The 28,000-nt window shown below is 44.4% G+C and overlaps 1 protein-coding gene across 5 annotated transcripts; it reads right to left on the bottom strand.

Annotated features, from left to right (window-relative positions):
• Positions 1-102: 102 nt before the first annotated feature.
• LOC120032505 (CREB3 regulatory factor-like) lies at positions 103-27,822 on the bottom strand. 5 transcript variants are annotated; one of them, XM_038978620.1, is made up of 9 exons: positions 27,697-27,822; positions 14,975-15,218; positions 14,578-14,694; positions 13,254-14,094; positions 8,260-8,439; positions 7,763-7,952; positions 7,577-7,650; positions 3,111-3,242; positions 103-793 (listed from the first exon to the last, which is right to left on the bottom strand). In XM_038978620.1, exons 2-9 carry the CDS (start codon positions 14,981-14,983, stop codon positions 657-659), a joined length of 1,680 nt encoding a protein of 559 aa, XP_038834548.1. In that variant the 5' UTR covers positions 14,984-15,218; positions 27,697-27,822; the 3' UTR covers positions 103-656. The 5 variants fall into 5 exon arrangements, with proteins under 5 accessions (XP_038834548.1, XP_038834546.1, XP_038834549.1 ...); XM_038978618.1 differs by lacking the exon at positions 27,697-27,822 and adding an exon at positions 27,304-27,498; XM_038978621.1 differs by lacking the exon at positions 27,697-27,822 and adding an exon at positions 26,943-27,198.
• Positions 27,823-28,000: the final 178 nt, after the last annotated feature.

The following is a 28,000-nucleotide window of genomic DNA, read 5'->3' as shown; positions in this document are numbered from 1 at the left end:
CCCCGTCCCTCCCACTTCTCTTCCTACCCTACCCTCATGCCAACCCCCTGCCAACTTCTCTATCATCTACAAACAGTGCAATGTCTATTCATATAGGCACAATGGGATACCAATACAGTTTACTGAAGAAGGGAAAGATTAAACCAACCACACACATTCATACTACACACACACACACACAGCCACAGATCAGCTGACTCACACACACCGTCAGCAGCTAGCCTGTGTTGGTAATTAGCTGAAGGTAAGAAGAGTGTGTTACAGAGCGCTACTGAAGAGACAGAAGGAAACAGAGCTGAAACAGAGGGGAGGGTTGAACTCAAACCTCAGTCTCTGTTGACCTGTAACCCCCACCTCCTCCATCTGCTCCTCCCTCTCTTTCTCCATCCCTTTCTCCATCCACCTATTCTCGAGGTGACAGAGTGTAGTGGGGGACGGTAGGAGTGGGTGGCTGTGTCGGAGGAGAGCTGGTGGTGTTGGCCAGTCCATTAGGCAGCTGTCTCCTCTCCTGGTCCGGGGGGGGTCAGGGGTGATGTGGGGTACATTAGGCAGCTGTCTCCTTTCCTGGTCCAGAGGGGGTCATGGGTGATGGGGGGTACATTAGGCAGCTGTCCCCTCTCCCGGTCCAGGGGGGGTCATGGGTGATGGGGGGTACATTAGACAGCTGTCTCCTCTCCCGGTCCAGAGGGGGTCTGTGTGTCTTTGCCCTTGGCCCCAGTCTTGGTCAGCCCCCCTCCACTCACCTCCAGGATCCTCTGGACAAACTCTTTGGTCCGTCCAGCCACTAGAGGACCTGAGAACACACAGATGTTGAGGTTAGAATAGAGATTCTGTAGATACAGAAGAAGAAAAGAGATGGAGAGAGATGTCTTTTCCCCCTGTTGAACTCTCTGTGTCTTTATGCTTCTAATCTGGGTCGGTGTCTTCCTCTCTCCCTTTCTTTCCCTCCGTCCCCTCCCTCCATCTTCCCCTTTCCCTCCGTCCCCTCCCTCCATCTTCCTCTCTCCCCTCCCTCCATCTTCCTCTCTCCCCTCCCTCCATCTTCCTCCCTCCCTTCCTTTCCCTCCGTCCCCTCCCTCCATCTCTCACCGCTGGATCCTTTAGTACAGGGATCATCAACTAGATTCAGCCACAGGCTGATATTTCTTGGGGCGGATGGTCAGGGGGCCGGAACATAATTACAAATAATTAGTAGACTGGAAATTGGCCACAAGAAGCCCAAACATATACATTATTGTCAAACGTTTTTTAGCACCTACTCATTCAAGGGTTTGTCTTTATTTTCTACATTGTAGAATAATAGTAAAGACATCAACACTATGAAATAACACATATGGAATCATGTAGTAACCAAAAAAAGTGTTAAACAAATCAAAATATATTTGAAATTCTTTAAATAGCCTGCTTTGCCTTGATGACAGCTTTGCACACTATTGACATTCTCTCAACCAGCTTCATGAGGTAGTCACCAGGAATGCATTTCAAATAACAGGTTACCTTCTTAAAAGTTAATTTGTGGAATTTCATTCCTTCTTAATGCATTTGAGCCAATCAGTTGTGTTGTGACAAGGTAGGGTGGTATACAGAAGATAGCCCTATTTGGTAAAAGTCCAAGTCCATATTATGGCAAGAACAGCTCAACTAAGTAAAGAGAAATGACAGTCCATCATTACTTTAAGACATGAAGGTCAGTGAATCTGGAAAATGTCAAGAACTTTGAAAGTTTCTTCAAGTGCAGTCGCAAAAACCATCATGTGCTAAGATGACACTGGCTCTCATGAGGACTACCACAGGAAAGGAAGACCCAGAGTTACCTCTGCTGCAGAGGACAAGTTCATTAGAGTTACCAGCCTCAGAAATTGCAGCCCAGATAAATGATTCACAAAGTTCAAGTAACAGACACAACTCAACATCAACTGTTCAGGGGAGAAGGCCTTCGTGGTAGAATTGCTGCAATGAAACCACTACTAAAGGACACCAATAATAAGAAGAGACTTGCTTGGGCCAAAAAACACAAGCAATGGACATTAGACCGGTGGAAATCTGTCCTTTGGTGTGGAGTCCAAATTGGAGATTTTTGGTTCCAACCGCAGTGTCTTTGTGAGATGCAGTGTGGGTGAACGGATGATCTCTGCATGTGTATTTCCCACCGTAAAGCATGGAGGAGAAGGTGCTATGGTGTGGGGATGCTTTGCTGGTGACACTGTCTGATTTATTTAGAATTCAAGGCACACTTAACCAGCATGGCTACCACAGCATTCTGTAGAGATACGCCATCCCATCTGGTTTGGGTTTAGAGGGACTATCATTTGTTTTTCAACAAGACAATGACCCAAAACACCTCCAGGCTGTGTAAGGGCTATTTTACCAAGAAGGAGAGTGACAACCCCGGCCTCCACAATCCCTCGACCTAAACCAAATTGAGGTGGTTTGGGATGAGTCGGAAGGCAGAGTGAAGGAAAAGCAGCCAACAAGTGCTCAGCGTATGTGGGAACTCCTTCAAGACTGTTGGAAAAGCATTCCAGGTGAAGCTGGTTGAGAGAATGCTAAGAGTGTGCAAAGCTGTCATCAAGGCAAAGGGTGGCTATTTGAAGAATGTTAAATATATTTTGATTTGTTTAACACTTTTTTTGGTTACTACACGATTCCATATGTGTTATTTCATAGTCTGATGTCTTCACTGTTATTCTGCAATGTAGAAAATAGTACACATAAAGAAAAACCCTGGAATGAGTAGGTGTTCTGAAACTTTTGACCGGTAGTGTATAATATTTATCTAAAACATAATCATCTCACAAGCCTGGCTTACATTTCACATATACCTCTCTATTATGGTTGGGAATACCATGGAACAGATTTCCAAAAACAAAAACACTTGGAGCTGATTGGCTGGTGTATTTACAGTCTTTTATGTCCAACAATAAAACATTTAAAAATGTTAAATATAATTTCCAGAAAATCTCCTCTCTCCCGCCCGCTCCCCCTCCCTCCCTCCCCCCCTCTCTCCCCCCCCCCGCTCCCCCTCCCTCTCTCCCGCCCGCTCCCCCTTTCTCCCTCCCCCTCTCTCCCTCCCTCCCCCCTCCCTCTCCCCCTCTCTCCCTCCCTCTCACCGCTGGACTCTTTCAGTATGTCCTCCAGTCTCTGGGTCATCCCTCGTTCATCTTTGTCCACCTCCTCTCCGCTGCGCTCCACCCGCTGACCAATCACCTCCTTGATCCTCAGCAACGCCCCCAAAAGGTTCTCTACACACACACACACACACACACACACACACACACACACACACACACACACACACACACACACACACACACACACACACACACACACACACACACACACACACACACACACACACACACACACACACACAGGGGATAAACAACATCAACATCTGTTGAAGTAGCAGTATACTGTTCAGTTCATAGTATAATGAAATCAATGTGCTCTATTTGAATGGGCTTCAGTTGGCAGGCAGAAGATGGATAATGTAGCATGATGTACTACAGTTCCCATAATGCTCTCTGTCTCCTTAATATAGATAATAATCTCCCTGTCGGGGACACAGCCCACCCCTCCCCTCCTCTCTTTCTATTCACACACATCCTTCATCCTTCGCTCCAGATTTCCTTCTATTGCCTCCAAAGGACAGGCTCTCTGGGAGACGCTAAACACACACACACACACACACACACACACACACACACACACACACACACACACACACACACACACACACACACACACACACACACACACACACACACACACACACACACACACACACAACTTTGTAGAGTAATGGAGGTCAGGCTGTCCAGAGTTGGCAGGTGTCCCAGCTCCAGTCATTTTGAAGTGAACTCCCCAGTCCACTGCTTATACACATGGAAACATGAGGCTTGTATACACATATAAAATGAGAGAAAGGGAGGAAGAGCGAGGGGAGTGTGTGTGTTTATGGGGTGGTGGGGGTGAGAGAGAGAGCAAGGGAGAGAGGGAGGAAATGAAGAGAGGGAGCAAATGAGGTGAAACTCCTGCCTAGCCTCCAGCTCCTAGACCTCTGTTAGTCCCCTTCCTTCCCTCCATCCGTCACTAAGGCCCAATCACAAGCCCCCGCCCGTTCAGGCAGCGGAATGTTGGCCCGCCTTCTGGAATGTTTGGAATTCCTGCAACAAAAGGGCTGTTGGGAAGATTCCAACAGGTTAACCCGGGGTTGCCAGGTTTGACTGGGGAAGCGGAGGGGGAGATTTGACTGGGGAAGAGGAGTGGGAGATTTGACTGGGGGAGAGGATGGAGAGCAGAGGGAGGTTGTCAGGTTTGGATGGGACTGGGTAGGGGAGGGAGGTGGGGAAGTTGCCAGGTTTGGGCAGAGGAAAGGGGAGAAGAGGGTTGCAGGTTTGGATTGGGGGAGGGTAGGGTTGCTAGTTTTATCTGGAGAGGGAAAGGAGGGTTAGGTCCAACTAGGGAAAGAGGGAGGGTTACACTTCAGCTCCACTATAGGCGTTGTGTTGCCATCAGTCACTTCAATGTGACGTTCTACCTGATACACAGAGTGTGTTGTTTTACAGAGGAGAGGAGCAGAGGGGAAGAGCGTGTTGTTTTACAGAGGAGAGGAGCAGAGGGGAAGAGCGTGTTGTTTTACAGAGGAGAGGAGCAGAGGGGAAGAGCGTGTTGTTTTACAGAGGAGAGGAGCAGAGGGGAAGAGCGTGTTGTTTTACAGAGGAGAGGAGCAGAGGGGAAGATCGTGTTGTTTTACAGAGGAGAGGAGCAGAGGGGAAGAGCGTGTTGTTTTACAGAGGAGCAGAGGGGAAGAGCGTGTTGTTTTACAGAAGAGAGGAGCAGAGGGGAAGAGCGTGTTGTTTTACAGAGGAGAGGAGCAGAGGGGAAGAGCGTGTTGTTTTACAGAGGAGCAGAGGGGAAGAGCGTGTTGTTTTACAGAGGAGAGGAGCAGAGGGGAAGAGCGTGTTGTTTTACAGAGGAGAGGAGCAGAGGGGAAGAGCGTGTTGTTTTACAGAGGAGAGGAGCAGAGGGGAAGATCGTGTTGTTTTACAGAGGAGAGGAGCAGAGGGGAAGAGCGTGTTGTTTTACAGAGGAGAGGAGCAGAGGGGAAGAGCGTGTTGTTTTACAGAGGAGCAGAGGGGAAGAGCGTGTTGTTTTACAGAGGAGCAGAGGGGAAGAGCGTGTTGTTTTACAGAGGAGCAGAGGGGAAGAGCGTGTTGTTTTACAGAGGAGAGGAGCAGAGGGGAAGAGCGTGTTGTTTTACAGAGGAGAGGAGCAGAGGGGAAGAGCGTGTTGTTTTACAGAGGAGAGGAGCAGAGGGGAAGAGCGTGTTGTTTTACAGAGGAGAGGAGCAGAGGGGAAGATCGTCTTTGTTCCATTTCCCCTACTGTGCTGTACCATAGAAACCATTATGCGGATGTACAATACAGATGTAGGATCTTCATTTGATCAGTCTTTTGTTGCTGAGAATTTTCATGCACAGCAGGAAATGAAAACTTGTAGTGTATTCAAGGTTTAAAAAGGCCTCTAAAGTTAGTAAATTCCACTTTAAAATGTCAGACTTATTTTGCCCTAATGTAAAATGTATCAACCCCCTTATAATAATTCAAAGTTGTTGCAGGATTATTTTCCCACTGTAGCAAACTCAAAATTAAGATCCTACATCTGTAGCTTCCCAATGGGCACACCACGTCATTTCAACATGGAAATGTGGGTAATATGTGGTTGAGACTAGGGGTGAAAGTAAGGCAGTACGGCATCCCGGCAAAACAAATAGCGGGGTGCTCCATATCGGTAAAACATGAGTCAGCAGAATGAAAACTAAATGTCTAGAAAACGGTAGGATATTACACCGTTATTTATCATTACTGCATGTCAGATGCATGAAACATTAACAAATGGACCTGAAAACGGGTGGTATGGCCTACGCTCCAAAATGCGATGTGGGTCGACGAGAACACTGACATTTTGCCAAGGCAGAGATGAGTGGCCGAAACGCCCGCGGACAGCAGTGGACACATTCATTCTGGCAAATGTCATTTTTTGGTGTTTTGTGTAACAGACGTCTCTTTCCATTCACCACTGCTGGGAGGCTGCTAATATGTTGCGGGTGGTAATATGTTGCGGGTAGCCTGGTAAAGGAGACCTTTGAAGTGATTGTTTTACGAGCGCTTGCACACGTAGGAGGTCCCGTACTGGGAAGAAATGGATTCTACTTTCACCCCTGGTTGAGATGTTGTTCAATCAGATTTCAGCCTTTATTTTCCCACTCAAAAAGACAGACAGAAGTAGTGGAAATCCCAGTGTTGTCACTATGCTTTCATCCGCCTGGAAGCCAAGTTCCAATGGAAAAACAACGTCTGATTTCTGGTTCAGATGTCATCTAAATGTGTTTCACTGCACTTTCAACCATTTAAACGCACAACAAAGTTCAAATGGGAACACGATGGCAGATATGAACGTGTCATCACTGTGCCTCAGCTAACAGCACAACCAAATGACCTGGATTACAGTTGAGATGACATTAAAGTACATGGTGCAAGTGACCAACACTGTTTGAGATTCTGTTCAGATTATTATAGCAACTGTGAACATCTCCACAGACCTGCACGCTTTCTATGATGCCATAAGAAGACATGTATAGTTACTGTAGGCCTCAACATGTGGCCATGGGTGTGTTACTCCTTTTAAGGCTGAATAAATACTGTTACATTCGTTTGTCAGACAGCCTTAACTTTAGGCTGTTTACTGTCTTACAGAACTAGTATTGAATTGTAATAACGCAGCCAAATATCAGCATTGGAAGGATATCGAATGCTTGGATAGTTTCATCTGAGCCACTGGCTTAAAAACACCTTTATTTTGGGATTAGTTGGACATGTGAATCCAACATAATATTTGTTAACTTGTCGATAAGTTAGAAGGTTGTTGTAAAAGTGATATTGAAATGTAGATTTTCTGGCTTTAATTCCAGTTTGTCTACAAATTAACCATTTATGTGTTGGATTTACGTCTCAATCTCAACCAAGAATCAAAGTTAAAGAATAGGGATAAATCAAATCAAACTTGATGTAAAGTGCATTCTTTAACTTAGATTTTTGGTTGAGATGGAGACGCGAATCCAACATATTAATGATTAACTTGAAGATAAAATGTGAAATCAAACAAAGCTTGAATTGTCTATTTTTAGTTGAACCCTAGGTTGAATTGAAACAATAGCTGTTGATGACTTTGCAAATGCTGTATAGGCCTTAATCATCTCATTGATGATACATTTCATTTCATTTGCTCTGTTAAACCTAAACCTACCCTTTGGAATGTACTTAGTTATTAAGAGATCTCTCAATAATCATTCTCACGATAGCACATTGGTAGTAGTCAGTGACAAGGTTTCGATAGGGGAAGGAAAGGGAAAGGAGGCCTTGGTTGCCAGGTTTGGTAGAGGAAGGAAAGGGAGAGGAGGGTTAGGGTTGCCAGGTTTGGTAGAGGAAGGAAAGGGAGAGGAGGGTTAGGGTTGCCAGGTTTGGTAGAGGAAGGAAAGGGAGAGCAGGGTTAGGGTTGCCATGTTGGTACTAACCGTACTCCTGGTTGAGTCCCCACAGCTTGATCTTGTTGGCTTCGTGTTGCGCTTTCTTCTTCAACCGACAGGCCCTGTGAACACACAAGTACTGTCAGGACACACTCCATCAGATAGACAGAAAGATAGAGATGGAGCTGTTCTGTGGGCCTAACAACAAATAAACTTCTCTTCCTCCCTCTGTACCTGGAAGCTAGTTTGTTCTTCTCTTTGCGGGAGCGTGCCCTGGCCACAACAGGCAGGTCGTTAACAGGACCCATCCCATCTATGGTGGCGTTGAGTTTCTGCAGCTGTTCGCCGATGTTTGTGAGCTTCACGGGGTTAGGGGTCAGGTCGCTGGCGTCCGTCTTCCTCGCTTTACGCCTTCCCTTCTTTCCTGAGGAGAGAGGGATGAGTTACAAACCAGCTGTGGAGCACTAAGCACTCAGAATAAGTTCATTATAACGACCACAGAGGAAGAAGAAGTGACGAGGTAGGGTACCTACCCACTCTAGATAGTGTACTAGGTAGTTTACAAGATGTGTGCTAGGTAGTTCTAGTGTGCTTACCCTCTCTGCGGTATAGGGTACTAGGTAGGGTGCTAGTGTGCTTACCCTCTCTGCGGTATAGGGTACTAGGTAGGGTGCTAGTGTGCTTACCCTCTCTGCGGTATAGGGTACTAGGTAGGGTGCTAGTGTGCTTACCCTCTCTGCGGTATAGGGTACTAGGTAGGGTGCTAGAGCTCCAGGAGAGAGACCATCGGACCTCCCCTCCAGTCTTCTTCTGTCTCCCAGAGTCCCGTGTGTGAGCGTGGCGGTACTCCCAGAAACACCTTCTCTTCTGGGGCCGTTCCCCTGGACCACACCCCCGCTCTGGTTCCACCTCTGGAGGGACAGGGACGTCAGAGATGATACAGACAGACACACAGACACACAGCCCCCCCGAATAGAAAAATATGTTAACATATACGCGCACACAACTAAATGCTCCTCTATATAAAAAATCACACAAACAAATAAGAAGATCCTCATATGCAGCAGGTTCTTTCCCAATCCACTCCAGTGATCTCAACATTCCTCCAGTCAGCTCTCATGTCCCTGTTCCCTGTAAACTGGGCTTCACACCCTGGCTTTCAACTAGAGGCTGTCTGACTCAGACAGAGTCTGGGCCATCCAGTCTGTCTCAACCACCTTGACTTATAGAGGGAATAACACAGCCAGACACACACACACACACACACACACACACACACACACACACACACACACACACACACACACACACACACACACACACACACACACACACACACACACACACACACACCACAGAGCACGCACACACACCGCTCACTCTCGCTCTCACATACACAGCCAGACCAGTGGAGGCTGCTGGGGAGGACGGCTCATAATAATGTCTGGAACGGAGCAAATGGAATGTTATCAAACACCTGGAAACCATGTTTGATCTACGGGATACTATTCCACTGATTCTGCTCCAGCCTTTACCATCAGTCTGTCCTCCCCAATTAAGGTGCCACCAACCTCCTGTGAGCCAGACACACACACACATACTCCGCCACACACACACACACACACACACACACACACACACACACACACACACACACACACACACACACACACACACACACACACACACACACACACACACACACACACACACACACACACACTCTGAGAGACTAGTCAAGGACCATATCACCTCCACCCTACCTGACACCCTAGACCCACTCCAATTTGCTTACCGCCCCAATAGGTCCACAGACGACGCAATCACAATCACACTGCACACTGCCCTAACCCATCTGGACAAGAGGAATACCTATGTGAGAATGCTGTTCATCGACTACAGCTCCCCATTTAACACCATAGTACCCTCCAAACTCGTCATCAAGCTCGAGACCCTGGGTCACGACTAGAGGTCGACCGATTAATTAGGGCCGATTACAAGTTTTCATAACAATCTGAATTTTTAAATATATTTTTTTACACCTTTATTTAACTAGGCAAGTCAGTTAAGAACACATTCTTATTTTCAATGACGGCCTAGGAACGGTGGGTTAACTGCCTTGTTCAGGGGCAGAACGACAGATTTTTACCTTATCAGCTCGGGGATTCGTTTTTGCAACCTTCCGGTTACTAGTCCAGCCTTACATTGCACTCCACGAGGAGCCTGCGTGGCAGGCTGACTACCTGTTACGCGAGGGCAGCAAGAAGCCAAGGTAAGTTGCTAGCTAGCATTAAACTTATAAAAAACAATCAATCTTCACATTATCACTAGTTAACTACACATGGTTGATGATATTACTAGTTTATCTAGCGTGTCCTGCGTTGCATATAAGCGATGCGGTGCCTGTTAATTTCTCATCGAATCACAGCCTACTTCGCCAAACGGGTGATGATTTAGCACTGTCGTTGCACCAATGTACCTAACCATAAACATCAATGCCTTTCTTTAAAATCAATACACAAGCATATATTTTTAAACCTGCATATTTAGTTAATATTGCCTGCTAACATGAATTTCTTATAATTAGGGAAATTGTGTCACTTCTCTTGCGTTGTCAGGGTATATGCAGCAGTTTGGGCCGCCTGGCTCGTTGCGAACTGTGTGAAGTCCATTTATTCCTAACAAAGACCATAATTAATTTGCCAGAATTGTACATAATTATGACATAACATTGAAGGTTGTACAATGTAACAGCAATATTTAGACTTAGGGATGCCACTCGTTAGATAAAATACGGAATGGTTCCGTATTTCACTGAAAGAATAAACGTTTTGTTTTCGAAATTATAGTTTCCGGATTTGACCATATTAATGACCAAAGGCTCGTATTTCTGTGTGTTATTATGTTATAATTAGGTCTATGATTTGATATTTGATAGAGCAGTCTGACTGAGCGATGGTAGGCAGCAGCAGGCTCGTACGCATTCATTCAAACAGCCTATCAACTCCCGAGATTAGGCCTGTGTAACCGATGTGAAATGGCTAGCTCGTTAGCGGGGTGCGCGCTAATAGCGTTTCAATCGGTGACGTCACTCGCTCTGAGACTTGGAGTAGTTGTTCCCCTTGCTCTGCAAGGGCCGCGGCTTTTGTGGAGCGATGGGTAACGATGCTTCGAGGGTGGCTGTTGTCGATGTGTTCCTGGTTCGAGCCCAGGTAGGGGCGAGGAGAGGGACGGAAGCTATACTGTTACACTAGCAATACTAAAGTGCCTATAAGAACATCCAATAGTCAAAGGTTAATGAAATACAAATGGTATAGAGAGAAATAGTACTATAATTCCTATAATAACTACAACCTAAAACTTCTTACCTGGGAATATTGAAGACTCATGTTAAAAGGAACCACCAGCTTTCATATATTCTCATGTTCTGAGCAAGGAACTTAAACGTTAGCTTTCTTACATGGCACATATTGCACTTTTACTTTCTTTTCCAACACTTTGTTTTTGCATTATTTAAACCAAATTGAACATGTTTCATTATTTATTTGAGGCTACATTGATTTTATTGATGTATTATATTAAGTTAAAATAAGTGTTCATTCAGTATTGTTGTACTTGTCATTATTACAAATAAATAAATAAAATAAAAATCGGCCGATTAATCGGTATCGGCTTTTTTTGGTCCTCCAATAATCGGTATCGGTGTTGAAAAATCACAATCGGTCGGCCTCTAGACCCCGCCCTGTGCAACTGGGTCCTGGACTTCCTGACGGGCCGCCACCAGGTGGTGAGGGTAGGTAACAACATCTCCCCCCCGCGGATCCTCAACACTGGAGCTCAGCCCTCTCCTGTACTCCCTGTTCACCCATGACTCCGTGGCCATGCACGCCTCCAACTCAATCATCAAGTTTGCAGACGACACTACAGTGGTAGGCTTGATTACCAACGACGAGACGGCCTACAGGGAGGAGGTGAGGGCCCTCGGAGTGTGGTGTCAGGAAAATAACCTCACACACAACGTCAACAAAACAAAGGAGATGATCGTGGACTTCAGGAAACACCAGAGGGAACACCCCCCTATCCACATTGACGGGACAATAGTGGAGAGGGTAGAAAGTTTTAAGTTCCTCGACGTACATATCACGGACAAACTGAAATGGTCCAACCACACAGACAGCGTGGTGAAGAAGGCACAGCAGCGCCTCTTCAACCTCAGGAGGCTGAAGAAATTTGGCTTGTCATCAAAAACACTCACAAACTTTTACAGATGCACAATCGAGAGCATCCTGTCGGGCTGTATCACCGCCTGGTACGGCAACTGCTCCGCCCACAACCGTAAGGCACTCCAGAGGGTAGTGAGGTCTGCACAACGTATCACCGGGGGCAAACTACCTGCCCTCCAGGAAACCTACACCACCCGATGTCACAGGAAGGCCAAAAAGATCATCAAGGACAACAACCACCCAAGCCACTGCCTGTTCACCCCGCTATCATCCAGAAAGCAAGGTCAGTACAGGTGCATCAAAGCAGGGACCGAGAGACTGAAAAACTGCTTCTATCTCAAGGCCATCAGACTGTTAAACAGCCACCACTAACATTGAGTGGCTGCTGCCAACATACTGACTCAACTCCTGCCACTTTAATAATAAAGAATTGGATGTAATAAAAGGTATCACTAGTCACTTTAAACAATGCCACTTTATATAATGTTTACATACCCTACATTGCTCATCTCATATGTATATACTGTACTCTATACCATCCACTGCATCTTGCCTATGCCGTTCTATACCATCACTCATTCATATATTTTTATGTACATATTCTTATTCATTCCTCTACACTTGTGTGTATAAGGTAATTGTTGTGAAATTGTTAGGTTAGATTACTGCATTGATTACTGCATTGATTACTGCATTGTCGGAACTAGAAGCACAAGCATTTCGCTACACATTAACATCCTCTAACCATGTGTATGTGACAAATAACATTTGATTTGATTTGCCAGACAAACACATACACATTCCGCCAGACAAATACACACACTCCGTCAGACAAACACATACAAACACTCTGCCAGACAAACACACACACACACACACCCTCCGCCAGACAAATACACACACACACCCTCCGCCAGACAAACACACACACACACCCTCCGCCAGACAAATACACACTCACACCCTTCGCCAGACAAATACACACACACACACACACACACACACACACACACACACCCTCCGCCAGACAAACACACACACACACACTCCGCCAGACAAACACACACACACACACACACACACTCCGTCAGACAAACACATACAAACACTCCGCCAGACAAACACACACACTCCGCCAGACAAACACACACACACACACACACACACACACACACACACACACACACACACACACACACACACACTCTGCCAGACAAACACACACACCATACAACAATAGGAGTGTGACAATAGACACCAAAACAAGGCAGAGTGATGTTTCATGAACACATATCAGTCACTCTGTCTTGTCTGATATCAAATGGCTGAGATTGGCTCAACCAAAACTTTTCAAATTTGCAGGAATGACAGAAGATACGCAGATGAAAATAGAGTAGAAAAAGTGACATAGCTATGACTAAATAGGTCATATCAAAGCTCAGAGACATTCCAGATCACATCATAAACTCCAGAACCCCAGAACTCCAGAATCCAGAACTCACCAAATTCTGTTTCTGACGAGCTGGACAGTTCTGCTTCCACCGCAGTCTCATCCCCTGCTCCGTCCTCCCCTTCCTCCTCCTCCTCTTCCTCCTCTTCCTCCTCCACCAATACCTCTTCTTGCTCTTCCCTCTCCTCCTCCTCCTCCTCCCGCTCTCCCTCTTCCTGCCCCTCTACTTCTGTCTCTGTCTCAGAGCTGGGGCTGGAGGGCGAGGGTCTATCCCCCCCCTGGGTCAGAGAGTAGTTGTGTTCCAACACTGACCCCCCCGGAGGAATCCCAGACGTCTCCGTCACTGCGGCAACGGCTTCCGCCGCTGCCAACACAGCTGCGGCAACCTCCTCCTCCTCTGCCACCTGGTACACCTCCACCGTAGGAACCCTCATCCCCCCATCCTGTCCTCCTTTTTCTGTCACCCTTTCCATCGCCATGGTAACATCAAGTCCCACCTCCTCTCTGACCACCCTGCCTCTCTGGGCGTGGCCTAGACAGGGGTCGGGGGTCATCGTGATGCCGTTTCCGTGGAGATGTGTTACCATCATCGTGGTTACATGTGATGTCTGCTGCTGAGCTATGGCCTGTGCCTTCCTCTTCCTCCTCTCCTCCTCCTCCTCCTCTTCCTCCCGGGTCCCGCTCCAACGGCCCATCAGCACGGCGTCCTCGGTGCTCGCTAGCTCTCCCCCAAGGCCCAGCTTGGTGTACCGCGTGATGTCATCCAGCGCCGACACGTCCCAGCGCTCCACGTGCAGCTCCTCGCCGAAGCCCCCGTCGTCCACCAGGTCGCTTAGCAACTCGAAGGGCCGTTTCCGCGGCGTCGCTGGAGAGCCCAGCATCAGGAGCACGCTCTGAGGTAAGTAGGGAGGGAGGTAAGGAGAGGGGTGGGGAGGAGGGAGGTAAGGAGAGGGGTGGGGAGGGAGGGAGGGAGGGAGGGAGGGTGGGGAGGAGGGGAGGGAGGTAAGGAGAGGGGTGGGGAGAAGGAGAGGGGTGGGGAGGGAGGGAGGTAAGGAGAGGGGTGGGGAGGAGGGGAGGGAGGGAGAAGAGCATTGTTCATTGTTGACATGGTTAGAATGTGCCGTTACTTTACATTGATCTATGTTACAGACATAGAAATAGAGTCTTGTTCACTGCAGCTCTGTGGTGACATCACCATAATAAACAACAGGTGTGTCTGTTAACACTGATAGAACATAGTAACAGTGTAATAACATGCAGTCCAGGCAGTGTGGTAGTAGAGCAGATTACAAGGACAAGACACATAATAAACACATGTTCATGTGTCAGACACCTGGACCTTAGAAGCAGTTACAAGCAGTTAGTGAGTTAGTTACCTGGTCATATTGGGTCCTGCCCCCTAGAGGGGAGACAGCCAGGGGGTAGGGGCTGAGGAGACAGCCACGGCTCCCATACGCCTCGCCAAACGCAGGCTCCATCCCATTCATGCCCGGCTATAGGACACACACACACACACACACATTACTCTGCTGAGCTACCATTGTCACTAGCATCATTACAAACAGAATAGAACTTCTGTCTAAATATATTGTCTGTAATCAGTATCAGAATCACAATCTCTGTTGTACATGTATTATTACAGGACAAGATATGTAGACAGTCAATTAATATCAATATTCAAGTTGGAAAGCAATTTTATCACCTTCACTCAAATAAAACCGCTAAGAAACGACTCTTAGTACGGCACAGAATATACAGAGATTCGTGGTGTACCTGAGGCATGCCCAAGGCGGTGGGTGGTGTTAGGAGGTGGTCAGGGTGCCGCTGGAGCGTTCAGCCGGAACATAACACACACACCAACAACACACTGCTCACTGACTGTTGTTGAAGACCCGGATGGAGGAAGGAGGAGGAAGTCACCATCTGTGACCTCACGGGGTCAGGGGTGAGAGGTCAAGGCTTTAGGGTTGACGCGGTGCTCACATGACACGGTGCTCGCTGCTTACTGTTGGGACCGCTAAAGGGGGAGAGGAGACGGGGAGAGAAAGGTATCATGGGGGTGGGTGGGTTTCAATAGTCTAAACAAGATATGTGAGAGAAGTCATCTAAGGACACATAAGCAAAGCTCTTGGGGCCAGTTTCCCAGATATACAGTGCATTCGGAAAGTATTCAGACCCCTTGACTTTATTTTTGTTACGTTATAGCCTAATTCTAAAATTGATTAAATCGTTTTTTTCCCTCTTCAATCTACACACAATACCCCATAACGACAAAGCAAAATAGGTTTTTAGACATTTTTGCAAATGTATCAAAAGTAATAAACGGAAATATGACATTTATAACTATTCAGACCCTTTACTCAGTACTTTGTTGAAGCACCTTTGGCAGCGATTACAGCCTCGAGTCTTCTTGGGTATGACGCCACAAGCTTCGCAAACCTGTATTTGGAGAGTTTATCCCGTTCTTCTCTGCAGATCCTCTCAAGCTCTGTCAGGTTAGAAGAGGAGCGTCGCTGCACAGCTAATTTCAGGTCTCTCCGGAGATGTTAGATCGGGATCAAGTCCTTGCTCCGGCTGGGCCCTTCAAGGACACTCCGGCGTCGTCTTGGCTGTGTGCTTAGGTTCGTTGTCTTGTTGGAAGGTGAACCTTTGCCCCAGTATGAGGTCCTGAGTACTCTGGAGCAGGTTTTCATCAAGAATCTCTCTGTACTGTGCTCCGTTCATCTTTCCCTTGATCCTGACATGTCTCCCAGTCCCTGTCGCTGAAAAATATCCCCACAGCATGATGTTGCCACCACCATGCTTCACCGTAGGGATGGTGCCGGGTTTCCTTCAGACGTGATGCCTGGCATTCAGGCCAAAGAGTTCAATCTTGGATTCATCAGACCAGAGAATCTTGTTTCTCATGGTCTGAGTCCTTCAGGTGCCTTTAGGCAAACTACAAGCATGCTGTCATGTTCCTTTTACTGAGGAGTGGCTTCTGTCTGGCCACTCTACCATAAAGGCCTGATTGAGAGAGATGGTTGTCCTTCTGGAAGGTTCTCGCATCTCCACAGAGGAACTCTGTCAGAGTGACCATTGGGTTCTTGGTCACCTCCTTGACCAAGGCCCTTCTCCCCCGGTTGCTCAGTTTGGCCGGGCGGCCAGCTCTAGGAAGAGTCTTGGTGGTTCCAAACTTCTTCCATTTAAGAATGAGGGAGGCCACTGTGTTCTTGGGGACCTTCAATCCTGCAGAAATGTTTTGGTTCCCTTCCCCAGATCTGCTCCTCGACACATTCTTGTCTCTGAGCTCTATGGACAATTCCTTCGACCTCATGGCTTGGTTTTTCCTCTGACATGTACTGTCAACTATGGGACCTTATATAGACAGGTGTGTGCCTTTACAAATCCTGTCCAAGCAATTGAATTTACAACAGGTGGACTCCAATCAAGTTGTAGAAACATCTCAAAAATGATTCATGGAAACAGGATGCACCTGAGCTCAATTTCGAATATGATAGCAAAGGGTCTGAATACTTATTTAAATAAGATATTTCTGTTTTTCTTTTTTTTAATACATTTGTGAAAAATTTTAAAAACCTGTTTTTCGCTGTGTCATTATGGGGTATTGTGTGTAGATTGAAGAGGAATTTGTTATATTTAATCCATTTTAGAATCTTGCAGACACCTGATTGGATTTTATACATATTACATTGATTTACTTCACTTTGACAAATGCTGTGTTTTCAGATCAGACCAGAAGAAGGAGAGGAGACAGGGTGAAGACTATTGAGACCCACCCATAGAGCTCATGTCCTTAGGTGACTCCTTTCAACGCTCACACTGCACTCCAAATATAGATGGATACGATGCAATGTAAAGAGAACAGTCATATATACAGTACCAGTACCACCTAAAGGTTAATTTGCATAATTTAGTGGAATTAAATTGCCGCTTTTTACACAGCAAACAGATACAGAACCTAGTTTGAGCAGAAAATCTGTCCGACAGCACGAGAGCTGCTGCTACAGCTCCTCAAACAGCTTGTTGCTGCTGGAGTGAAACATGCTTCTATAAGCCCAATCATTGCACAACTATCCTAAATACAATTGTGTGTTAAAAACTGTTTGAATGACCACAATTAAAAAGAGATACTATTTGTATTTCTCAACTGGTAATTAAAGCACGTTTCCCATCCACCATTCCAGTGCATAGGAAACGGTAGGCAGGCTTCAGCGTGTCACCCACCACTTTGCAATGAGTTGGAGGCAGTATGCATTTTGAAAACATATACTGAATTGTTTGAAACCTGAAAGTTTTACTTCATATTATGAGGCATGTCTTACCTTGCTTTGAAGTAGCCTCGTCAAAATCCCACCATACAAAAGCAGAAGCAGTTATTTTATAAAGACTTCCATATTGCCCTTTATCTTTTATTTTGCTGTTAGTGACTCGTCTTGTTGTCAAGTTGACCAATAGAATAGTTCAATGTTTCTACTATGAGGGAGAGTAGATTAACAGGATAGTTATTTTGCTGTTTGTGACTCGTCTTGTTGTCAAGTTGACCAATAGAATAGGTGAATGTTTCTACTATGAGGGATAGTAGATTGACAGGCTAGTTATTTTGCTGTTTGTGACTCGTCTTGTTGTCAAGTTGACCAATAGAATAGGTGAACGTTTCTACTATGAGGGATAGTAGATTGACAGGCTAGTTATTTTGCTGTTTGTGACTTGTCTTGTTGTCAAGTTGACCAATAGAATAGGTGAACGTTTCTACTATGAGGGATAGTAGATTAACAGGCTAGTTATTTTGCTGTTTGTGACTCGTCTTGTTGTCAAGTTGACCAATAGAATAGGTGAACGTTTCTACTATGAGGGATAGTAGATTGACAGGCTAGTTAATTTGCTGTTTGTTACTCGTCTTGTTGTCTGAGGAAAAGTAAATGTGGACAGTTATTCTAGAATCTTCAAAGTGTGCATCAGAATTCGGTAAGAAGGATGACACATTGTTGTATCTTTGACTTGCATGTTCTGTTAATATGAATTACCATAATCTGAATGTGATTTCTGTCATTCTGACCACCGTGGGTAGACACCCTGATCAGGTTACAATGCAGATGGGCCCGGTACATTTCTCAAATGTCCGGTCAAAAGCCCGGCACCACATTTTACTAATGGAAACCCTGACACACACACGCACACACTAGAGGTAGACCGATTAATCGGCATGGCCGATTTCAAGTTTTCATAACAATCGGTAATCAGAATTTTTGGATCCCCGATTACATTGCATTCCATGAGGAAAATGCGTGGCAGGCTGGCCACCTGTTACGCGAGTGCAGCAAGGAGCCAAGGTAAGTTGCTAGCTAGCATTAAACTTATCTTATAAAAAACAATCAATCTTAAAATAATCACTAGTTAACTACACATGGTTGATGATATTACTAGGTTAACTAGCTTGTCCTGCGTTGCATATAATCAATGCGGTGCCTGTTAATTTATCATCGAATCACAGCCTACTTCGCCAAACGGGTGATGATTTAACAAAAGCGCATTCATGAAAAAAGCACAATCGTTGCACGAATGTACCTAACCATAAACATCAATGCCTTTCTTAAAATCAATACACAGAAGTATATATTTTTAAACCTGCATATTTAGTTAAAATAAATTCATGTTAGCAGGTAATATTAACTAGGGAAATTGTGTTACTTCTCTTGCGTTCATTGCACGCAGAGTCAGGGTATATGCAACAGTTTGGGCCACCTGGCTCGTTGCGAATATGCCAGAATTTTACATAATTATGACATAACATTGAAGGTTGTGCAATGTAACAGCAATATTTAGACTTAGAGTTGCCGCCCGTTCGATAAAATACGAAACGGTTCCGTATTTCACTGAATGAATAAACGTTTTGTTTTCGAAATGATAGTTTCCGATAGTTTCCGGATTTGACCGTATTAGTGTTTATTATATTATAATTAAGTCTATGATTTAATATTTGATTGAGCGGTGGTAGGCAGCAGCAGGCTCGTAAGCATTCATTCAAACTTTACTGCGTTTGCCAGCAGCTCTTAGCAATGTTTGATTCACAGCGCTGTTTATGACTTCAAGAATATCAACTCCTGAGATTAGGCTGGCAATACTAAAGTGCCTTTTAGAACATCCAATAGTCAAAGGTATATGAAATACAAATGGTATAGAGAGAAATAGTCAACGTGTCATAATTCCTATAATAACTACAACCTAAAACTTCTTAACTGGGAATATTGAAGAACTGGGAATATTGAACCACCAGCTTTCATATGTTCTGAGCAAGGAACTTAAACGTTAGCTTTTTTACATGGCATATATTGTACTTTTACTTTCTACTCCAACACTGTGTTTTTGCATTATTTAAACCAAATTGAAAAGGTTTCATTATTTATTTGAGACTGAATAGATTTGATGTATTATATTAAGTTAAAATAAAAGTGTTCATTGTTCATTCAGTATTGCTGTAATTGTCATTATTACAAATATATATATATAAAAATAGGCCAATTAATCGGTATCGATATTCAACTGAGATCCTATTGAAATCCCAGCGAGATATGGATGAGTTTGCACTTCCTACGGCTTCCACTAGATGTCAACAGTCTGTAGAACCTTGTCTGATGCCTCTACTGTGAAGGGAGGGGAATTAGTCAGGTCTGCCATTACCTGACCATGCTTTGACCATGCGCGTTCACATGAGAGGGAGCTCTGTTCCATCGCTCATCTGAAGTCAATGTAATTCTCCGGTTGGAACGTTATTCAAGATTTATGTTAAAAACATTCTAAAGATTGATTCAGTACATCATTTGACATGTTTCTACTGACTGTTACGGAACTTTTTGACATTTCATCAGCTTTTAGTGAACGCACTTCCTGACGTTGGATTTGTTAACCAAACACACTACCAAAAATAGCTATTTGGACATAAATGATGGACATCCCGGGTGGCGCAGTGGTCTAGAGCACTGCATCGCAGTGCTAGCTGCGCCACCAGAGTCTCTGGGTTCGCGCCCAGGCTGGGCTGGGTTCGCACCCAGGCTCTGTCGCAGCCGGCCACAACCGGGAGGTCCGTGGGGCGACACACAATTGGCATAGCGTCGTCCGGGTTAGGGAGGGTTTGGCCGGTAGGGATATCCTTGTCTCAGTATGTAAAATGTATGCACTCTACTGTAAGTCGCTCTGGATAAGAGCGTCTGCTAAATGACTAAAATGTAAAATGTAAAAATGTAAATTACCGAACAAAACGAACATTTCTTGTGGAAGTGGGAGTCCTGGGAGTGCATTCCGACGAAGATCAGCAAAGGTAAGTGAAGATTTATAATGCTTTTTATGAGTGTTGTTGACTGCACAATTTGGCGGGTAACTGTATGGCTTGCTTTTGTGGCTGAACGCTGTTTTCAGATTATTGAATATTGTGTTTTGCCGTAAAGATTTTTGAAATCTGACACAGCGGTTGCATTAAGAACAAGTGTATCTTTAATTCTATGTAAAACATGTATCTTTCATCAAAGTTTATAATGAGAATTTCTGTTATTTGACGTGGCTCTCTGCAATTTCTCCGGATATTTTGGAGGCATTTCTGAACATGGCGCCAATGTAAACTGAGGTTTTTGGATATAAATATGAACTTAATCGAACAAAACATATATGTATTGTGTAACATGAAGTCCTATGAGTGTCATCTGATGAAGATCATCAAAGGTTAGTGATTCATTTTATCTCTATTTGTGCTTTTTGTGACTCCTCTCTTTGGCTGGAAAAATGGCAGAATTTTTCTGTGAGTTGGTGGTGACCTAACATAATCGTTTGTGGTGTTTTCGCTGAAAAGCCTATTTGAAATCGGACACTTTGGTGGGATTAACAACAAGATTACCTTTAAAATGGTATAAGATACATGTATCTTTGAGGAATTTTAATTATGAGATTTCTGTTGTTTGAATTTGGCGCCGTGCACTTTCACTGGCTGTTGTCATATCATCCACTTAACGGGATCGCAGCCATAAGAAGTTTTAAGGAACAACAACAACATCATGCTATGCTGCTGAGCTGACCTAAGGCACACAGGAATGAGGAAACAAAGTGTGTCTGCGTGTGTGTGTGTGTGTGTGTGTGTGTGTGTGTGTGTGTGTGTGTGTGTGTGTGTGTGTGTGTGTGGAAACTAAGACAGGCTATAGCTGTGGAAGATTCTGATGTGTTGACATCATATACGTTATGTAGCCATTAGCCAATCCAGAGTCACCGAGGCCGTTCCACCTCCCCGTGACCCCTGTACTATTGACACGATGTGTCACTCGACCTATGCTGCTGTGTTTCATGTGGTGTCTCCATTTAGCCCACTGTCACTGTACCTATGCTGCCTACTGCTGAACGCATGTTCTTCCTATGCATTTCGCTCTAGAGTTTGAACGGTTCGGGCTATAAGCTATTATGACCCCATTCCTGAAAGCTAAGACTCTCTGGGACATGGATGCATCTTCTGTTCCCTTCTGTGGTGATCACAGGCCGCGCAGGATACGTTAGCAGGGCGTGTGGGCCCCATAAGAATATAATTGAATAGCCTTGTCATGGTTCTTCTAAGGATAGCTTTTCCACCTCCTATTCTTGTGATTGACTGGGTGCGAACCGGGTCTACTGCATGTCACAAGACTGTGACTTAGCTAAAGCCCATAGGGATGTGTTCAATTCATGAATTCAAAAATATTCTATTCAAATGCAATTAACTGATAGAAATTCTAAATGATGGAATTCAAATTAAACTTCTGTTGGCACTGAAATCTCTCCATATATGAAATCTCTCCCTGTTCAAAAGTAGTGCACTATATAGGGAATAGGGTGCCATTGCTATAGTAGCCTGGATATTAAAACAATGCATGTATTTTGTCTAGCTGCCTACTAGGCTTCCTGGGGTAACTACCTGCCTGTACTGTAGCCTACTAATGTTATACAGTACCATAGATTAGTGGATCTCAAAAGATCTCCTCAGGGACCCCCAAGCACCTTCCAAGTATTTGATCTATTTCAGAGCTAGCATACCTGATTCAACTTATCAACATACCCTTGACTAGGTAAATCAGGGGAGCTAGTTCAGGGCTACAACAGAAGGGTGAAACGTCTGAGGTTCCCCGGGGAGAGGTTGGAGAACCACTGCCCTAGATATAAAAAACAAAGTGTAGTGTGGTTCCTGCCTAATACTAATCCTAATCCGAACTGTAAACTGCTCTGGATATGAGCTCACACTAAATGACTAAAATGTCCAATTGAATGTCTACGCTGCAATGCATAACTGCCTACAGCCTACCATAGTAGTCTGAATATAAAAACAACAATCTATCAATCATTTATTGAGTGTTGATAACTTAGACCGAGTCCAAAGGCCACTGGTGCCAGCCAACCAGGTCGTAAGCACAGCCTTACTGAGACATTCCATCCTGGACACTGGGACTATGTCCTAAATAGCACCCTATTACCTATACATTCGACCAGGGCCCATAGGGAATAGGGTGCCATTTGGGATGCAACCGGAGGCTCCCATAGCGACAGCTCTAGGATCAGTTCAGCATCTAACTAAAAACCCAAACCAGGTAGACATTTCTCCTTAGGGACACACCTAGGATCAGGTGTAACCCCCTAATGGTTAAAGTAAGGATTGGGGGAGGGGAAGCTGATCCTAGATTGGTACCTAGGGGAAAACTTCACCCCAGAGCCCTAATGAAGGTCGATGAGAGATGGGAAACTTAAAACTGACCTTAGATCAGTGTCATTGGGACAATTTATCCTATTCCTGAAACGAGGCTCCGGGTAGACAATGCCCCTTAGGGACAGATATAGGATCAGTTTACCTTCCCCCAAGACCCTAACCTTCAACATGAAGAGGGAACTAATAACTGACAATAGATCAGTCTCTAGAGAGGCTACTTAAAACTATATCCGTAAAACAACAGCAGTACATGAAATGACTAGAAGGACACTCTAATGACCCAGTCAAATGTGACCCGTTTCAGAAAGCTAGCCGTATGTCGCATAACACTACTTCACAGGAGAGGTATTTGAAGGTCTTTTTTTTTTTAAATATCAAAATGCGTTTTTTTGGCAGAAATGCCTTCTGGAACATTTCATGTGCCTTAATAACAAACGTGTATTCCATTGGTAAATACGAGTAAAATTGTTAAATGATGAGCCTAGTTGGTTTATCCACGGAAAAAGTCAGGAACCTTCCCGCTAGCCATGATTGGCTGAGATAATGGATGGGCTGGACATGCCGGGAGATGAGTTTGAATTGGTCTGCCATGTAGCATGCTTCTGTTTATAACGTGAGCTGCTCAGTATGTGTTGATAATCCTTTGTACTGCAGCTTTTTTGAAAGATATAACGTTACCTATCAAGAACTACAAACGTTTTGCTGCTTTTCTCAACAAAATTGATGCACTGAATTTAGCGCTATTGACAGATCAGTTGGAAAAAGTTGCGATGGGATACTTTCTGCACATACCACGGTCAGTGTGAACCGAGTGACTTGACACAATGCTGGCAAAACAAGATGTAGCTACAAACAAAACGGTGTTAAAAGGTTCCAGTCTGCCGTGAAGCATTCATCCATGTATATGGGTAAGAGTCTAGCTACATGTTCAGATATTATATGTTTCTAATTTAATCAGAAAGTCATTTTCATTGCAAGTTAAAGCGTACTATTGGCTAGCTAGCGAACGTTAGCTTGCTGGCTTGCTAGCTAAGGTTATGTGTATGATGAATCAGAAATCCATTTTCATTGCTAGTTATAGCCTAATGTTAGCTAGCTAGCTAACATTGAACCTAGTTGGTTAGCTTTAGCTACCTGCAGATTCATACTACAGCTATGACAATCAGTTTGTATTGGTGGTAGTATTATGAGTTGGGATTATACTGGTTCATTGCTTAGCTAGCTAGCTACATGTCTAAACAAAAGTTAGCCAGGTGTGTCTGGGGGTGATTACGGCCATCTATTGTATTTCATGGACATGTGTACATGTCTAGACAATAGTGACTCATCCACTTAGCTAGATGTGGCTGGGGGGTGGTTATAGCATTTCTTTCACATGACTCATCAATTTAGGCAGGTGTGTCTGGGTAATAATTATAAAATATTTTGTTATCTGGCCACTTTCTGTTTTGATATTGCTACTATGCAAATATGCAAGTAACCATTTAACTGTACCGTTTAGTATCCTGTGCAACTTAGATTTGATTTGATATAGAGCGTGTTTACCAGAGAAGGTAATGTGAAGAACAACATGACCTGCACTAAAGTCTGATTAGGATAGGATATAGGACTAGATAAAGTGTATTTTTACCGGGAGTTTTTCCTTATTGTAGGCTACTACTTTTACCACTTTTAGTCTTGAAATCTGTGGTTGTTTACTACACTACTCACTCTGTTTAGCACATGGCCTCACATGTGGATCGTTAAAGAGATGGGTGGGGCTAAGGCTTAAGAGGATGTGAACCATGCTGAATGGGTGTAGACAAAGAAGACCTCTCCAGTAGGTGTACCAAAAGATTCAAGAGCCATTTTCTCAAAAGTGGGGTTAGAAGTTTATCAACTTCCATTGTTCCTCAACTGCAGTGTATGATATACCATTTTCTAACTCTGAGTCTCTACTTGTAACCAATGTAAAAAAAAAAAAAAAAAAAAACACATTTCAAATGTTGCTACATAAGACCGAATCCAGGTGGTAGGTCACAAATGAGGACAACACCAGGGCCTGTATTCATAAAGCGTCTCAGAGTAGGAGTGCTGATTTAGGATCAGTTTAGGCTTTGAGACCATATTGAATAAGATACCCCAGTAGGCTACTACAAATAAATCACACTGTATAGAGATCAGGTAAGGTTATTATCAAGGTTCCCATCTCCTTGAAGCTATTAAAAGGTTATTGGCCCTGGTCAAAAGACGTGCACTACATAGGGAATAGGATGCCATGTGAGACGCATACCCAATAGGACAAGACCAGTAGGCTATATGCTACAAAATAACACAAACAGCTTAGGGCAGTTGTTTTCAAACCAATCTTTTGGAACCCCAGACGTTTTACAATGTTGTTGTAGCCCTGAACTAGCTCACCTAATTCACCTAATTAAGGACTTGATTATTAGTTGATAAGTTATTATCAAGGTTCCCAGCCATCCCCTTTAAGTTATTAATAGGTTATGTATTAGGCCTAATATAGTCTATATACCTGTATATGAGACAATTCCCCAAAGTAAACAAGATATCGTATTGTGTATGTGGCTCCAGACCGGAGTCCGGTCTCCACTCAGAAAATACCCGATCCGTGTGGTTGGTGGACTAGTCTACACCCGACCTTGGCCGACCCTTAACAGAATATAGGCTACACCATATCACTAGAGCAACAACATATACGACCTTGGTGTGGTTTTACACATATTTAATGTCTCGGAGGCCTGGAGAATAATATAGGTCAAAAGGCAGTGTGACATATTGGAACAAGCCACATAGCCTATACGCTATTGGCCTACAATAATTGGACCACACACATAGCCTATGCACTTCAGACAAAAGCTCTATATAGCCTACCATTAGTAGTCCTACTAATAACACAATACTGTTTACATGCCACTCTTAGGTTGCATAACACGTTATATAGACTAAACAACACGTGTGAATAATAAGTAGGTTAGACATTTACGCATTTAATAAGTGTCAAAAAAGTGCACCTGTTAGTCGGGACAGAGAGACGAGCAGTCCAGACAGCTCGTGATGTCAGCGTGGAACCGATCGACTCGCGTGCACCGAGTAGCCTACACTGCCACGAGAGGAGACCGGAGGCCAGCCCGATCAGTAAGACTGTCTGGAAAGCCAATTTGCAAAATTGGGTCCGACGCACGCACTGTCTATTCGTCTGGGGAAATAATTTCATTTATAATGTTCTTTTCCCATCTTAACGAATATTACTGGAAGACTTTTGATGAAACGGTGGTTTATTTTAGGACTAACTGATGCCCAGCTTTCGTCCCCTCTCTTTCTCTTCCCTTGTTTATTTACTCCTGAATGAAAGAGAAACAAACTAACCTATTTCGTTCTCATCCGCGCTTGTTTGCTTGCCCATCCGATGATCCCTTAATTAATCAGTTTCCTCATCACCTCACCCTAACGATAAACCCCATCATAATAACACACAACATGTGAACTTGGGGCAGCGTCTTGGTCTCAGTGGTCTGGTCTGGTCTGGCTGCACCACTGGATGATCACTGCACAACAACAAAGATAAAGAACCGTCTAGAGAGAGAGGAGGGTACTATGGCAGACAGCAGGGTCCCGCATGGCATGAGACCGAGCGAGGGAGAACACACGACCCTCAAAACCCGATGGCTGCGCTCAAGCAAGGCATCTCACATCGCCAATAATGTTTTAATTTGTTTAAAATTGTAATAACATCTCTAAAATACCGGGCGAATATGATAAAACTCGATTTGACAGACAATAATAATCCCAAAATTCTCGCGCACCGCACACCACCCCCAAAAATAAATTTGGGGCGCAGCTGGCACCATGCAACGCCGGATGTCCATTATTAATTTTTAATACGGCACGAAACGCCAGATTTAGAAAGCGTGTGGAGTGACTTCGCACGCCACAATGGAGCCTACATTACAGTCTACATTCTTTATAGCCCTGACCTAAAAAAACGAATATGTTGCGAGGAAAATATTTCGATATAAAATAAGTTACCTCGTTTCCCCTTTTGTCATTTCCTACACCTGACTGTGTAGGCTACAGTAGCCTAACCGACTCGAATGTGACCGACAGTGACAGTTGTCTAACCGACTCGAATGTGTACAGTAACAGCCAGTGACAATAGCCTACGGCCAAAGTTGAAAGGGTTTTCAGGAGATCGAAACGCATGCACCGCTCTCAAGATGCAGTTGAACCCTCCTCCCTAAATATACTTTGTATCGGTTCTACTAAAAATCATTTAACAAAATAATAGCGCAAATACTAAGTCGAAATACGAGGTAAGTCCAAGAGGGGATAACTACCAACTTCAGTAAATTACAAAGCTTAAGTGAGGTGACTAGCTACATTGCTATACCTTATTAGGTTTCGTCCGTGTCCCCTTGAAAGAATCCTCTCCAGACAAGTAGGCTACAAGGTTACTAACCCACACCAGTGTAAAATGTCTGCCTTGAGCCTTAACCACTCCAAAGATTATTACGCACATACAAGTGTGATAACACCGCGAAAGTCATAACAAAGCAAACACATCATTTATCCTCACATAAAGGAAGTTAGTTTTAAACAGCTGGTGTCGAGCTAGTCCATAGTCGATCAAACGGGGACATCAAGGCTGTACAGGATCATGTCTGATCCAAAACAGAGCAGATTTCGAAATGAGACCAGACACAATTAATACATTTTGAATTATTTCCTCCATCATGCCTAGATAAACCTAATACTATTTTATAGAAGCTCGTAAATAACTTACACATCTCCACGCAGCGGTCTAACCCCCTTACGGATCACATGGTGTCGCCCGTATGACTCACAATTAAAAAAGAGCAAACTGGTAGCCTAGTCTACTTTCAATTTTTCGGCGGAATGACAACACTTTAGTTTCTCATCCGCTTTTTGGAGGGGAGGGGAGGCGTGAACATTGTTCCGAGGATGTTATATGTTTTGTTATTGTGCTTACATGTTAATGGTAGGCTGGAATACACACTCGGTTAAATTTGACACGGCCTCCTCTTAAAAGCGAAAGGACCGACACACGCGCGCTCGGCTCGCAGAGC

This window comes from Salvelinus namaycush, chromosome 39 (assembly GCF_016432855.1).
Source record: "Salvelinus namaycush isolate Seneca chromosome 39, SaNama_1.0, whole genome shotgun sequence".
NCBI classification, from domain to species: Eukaryota; Metazoa; Chordata; class Actinopteri; order Salmoniformes; family Salmonidae; genus Salvelinus; species Salvelinus namaycush.
The sequence above is the reverse complement of the archived record's forward strand: the minus strand, read 5'-3'. Positions and strand labels throughout refer to the sequence as shown.

Excerpts from the sequence above, each read along its gene's own strand:
- LOC120032505 (XM_038978620.1), bottom strand. Across the intron at positions 8,440-13,253 it reads CTCGTCAGAAACAGAATTTG|AGGTGGAACCAGAGCGGGGG; the intron begins GTGAGTTCTGGA and ends CTGTCCCTCCAG. Across the intron at positions 7,953-8,259 it reads TACCCTATACCGCAGAGAGG|GAAAGAAGGGAAGGCGTAAA; the intron begins GTAAGCACACTA and ends CTCTCTCCTCAG.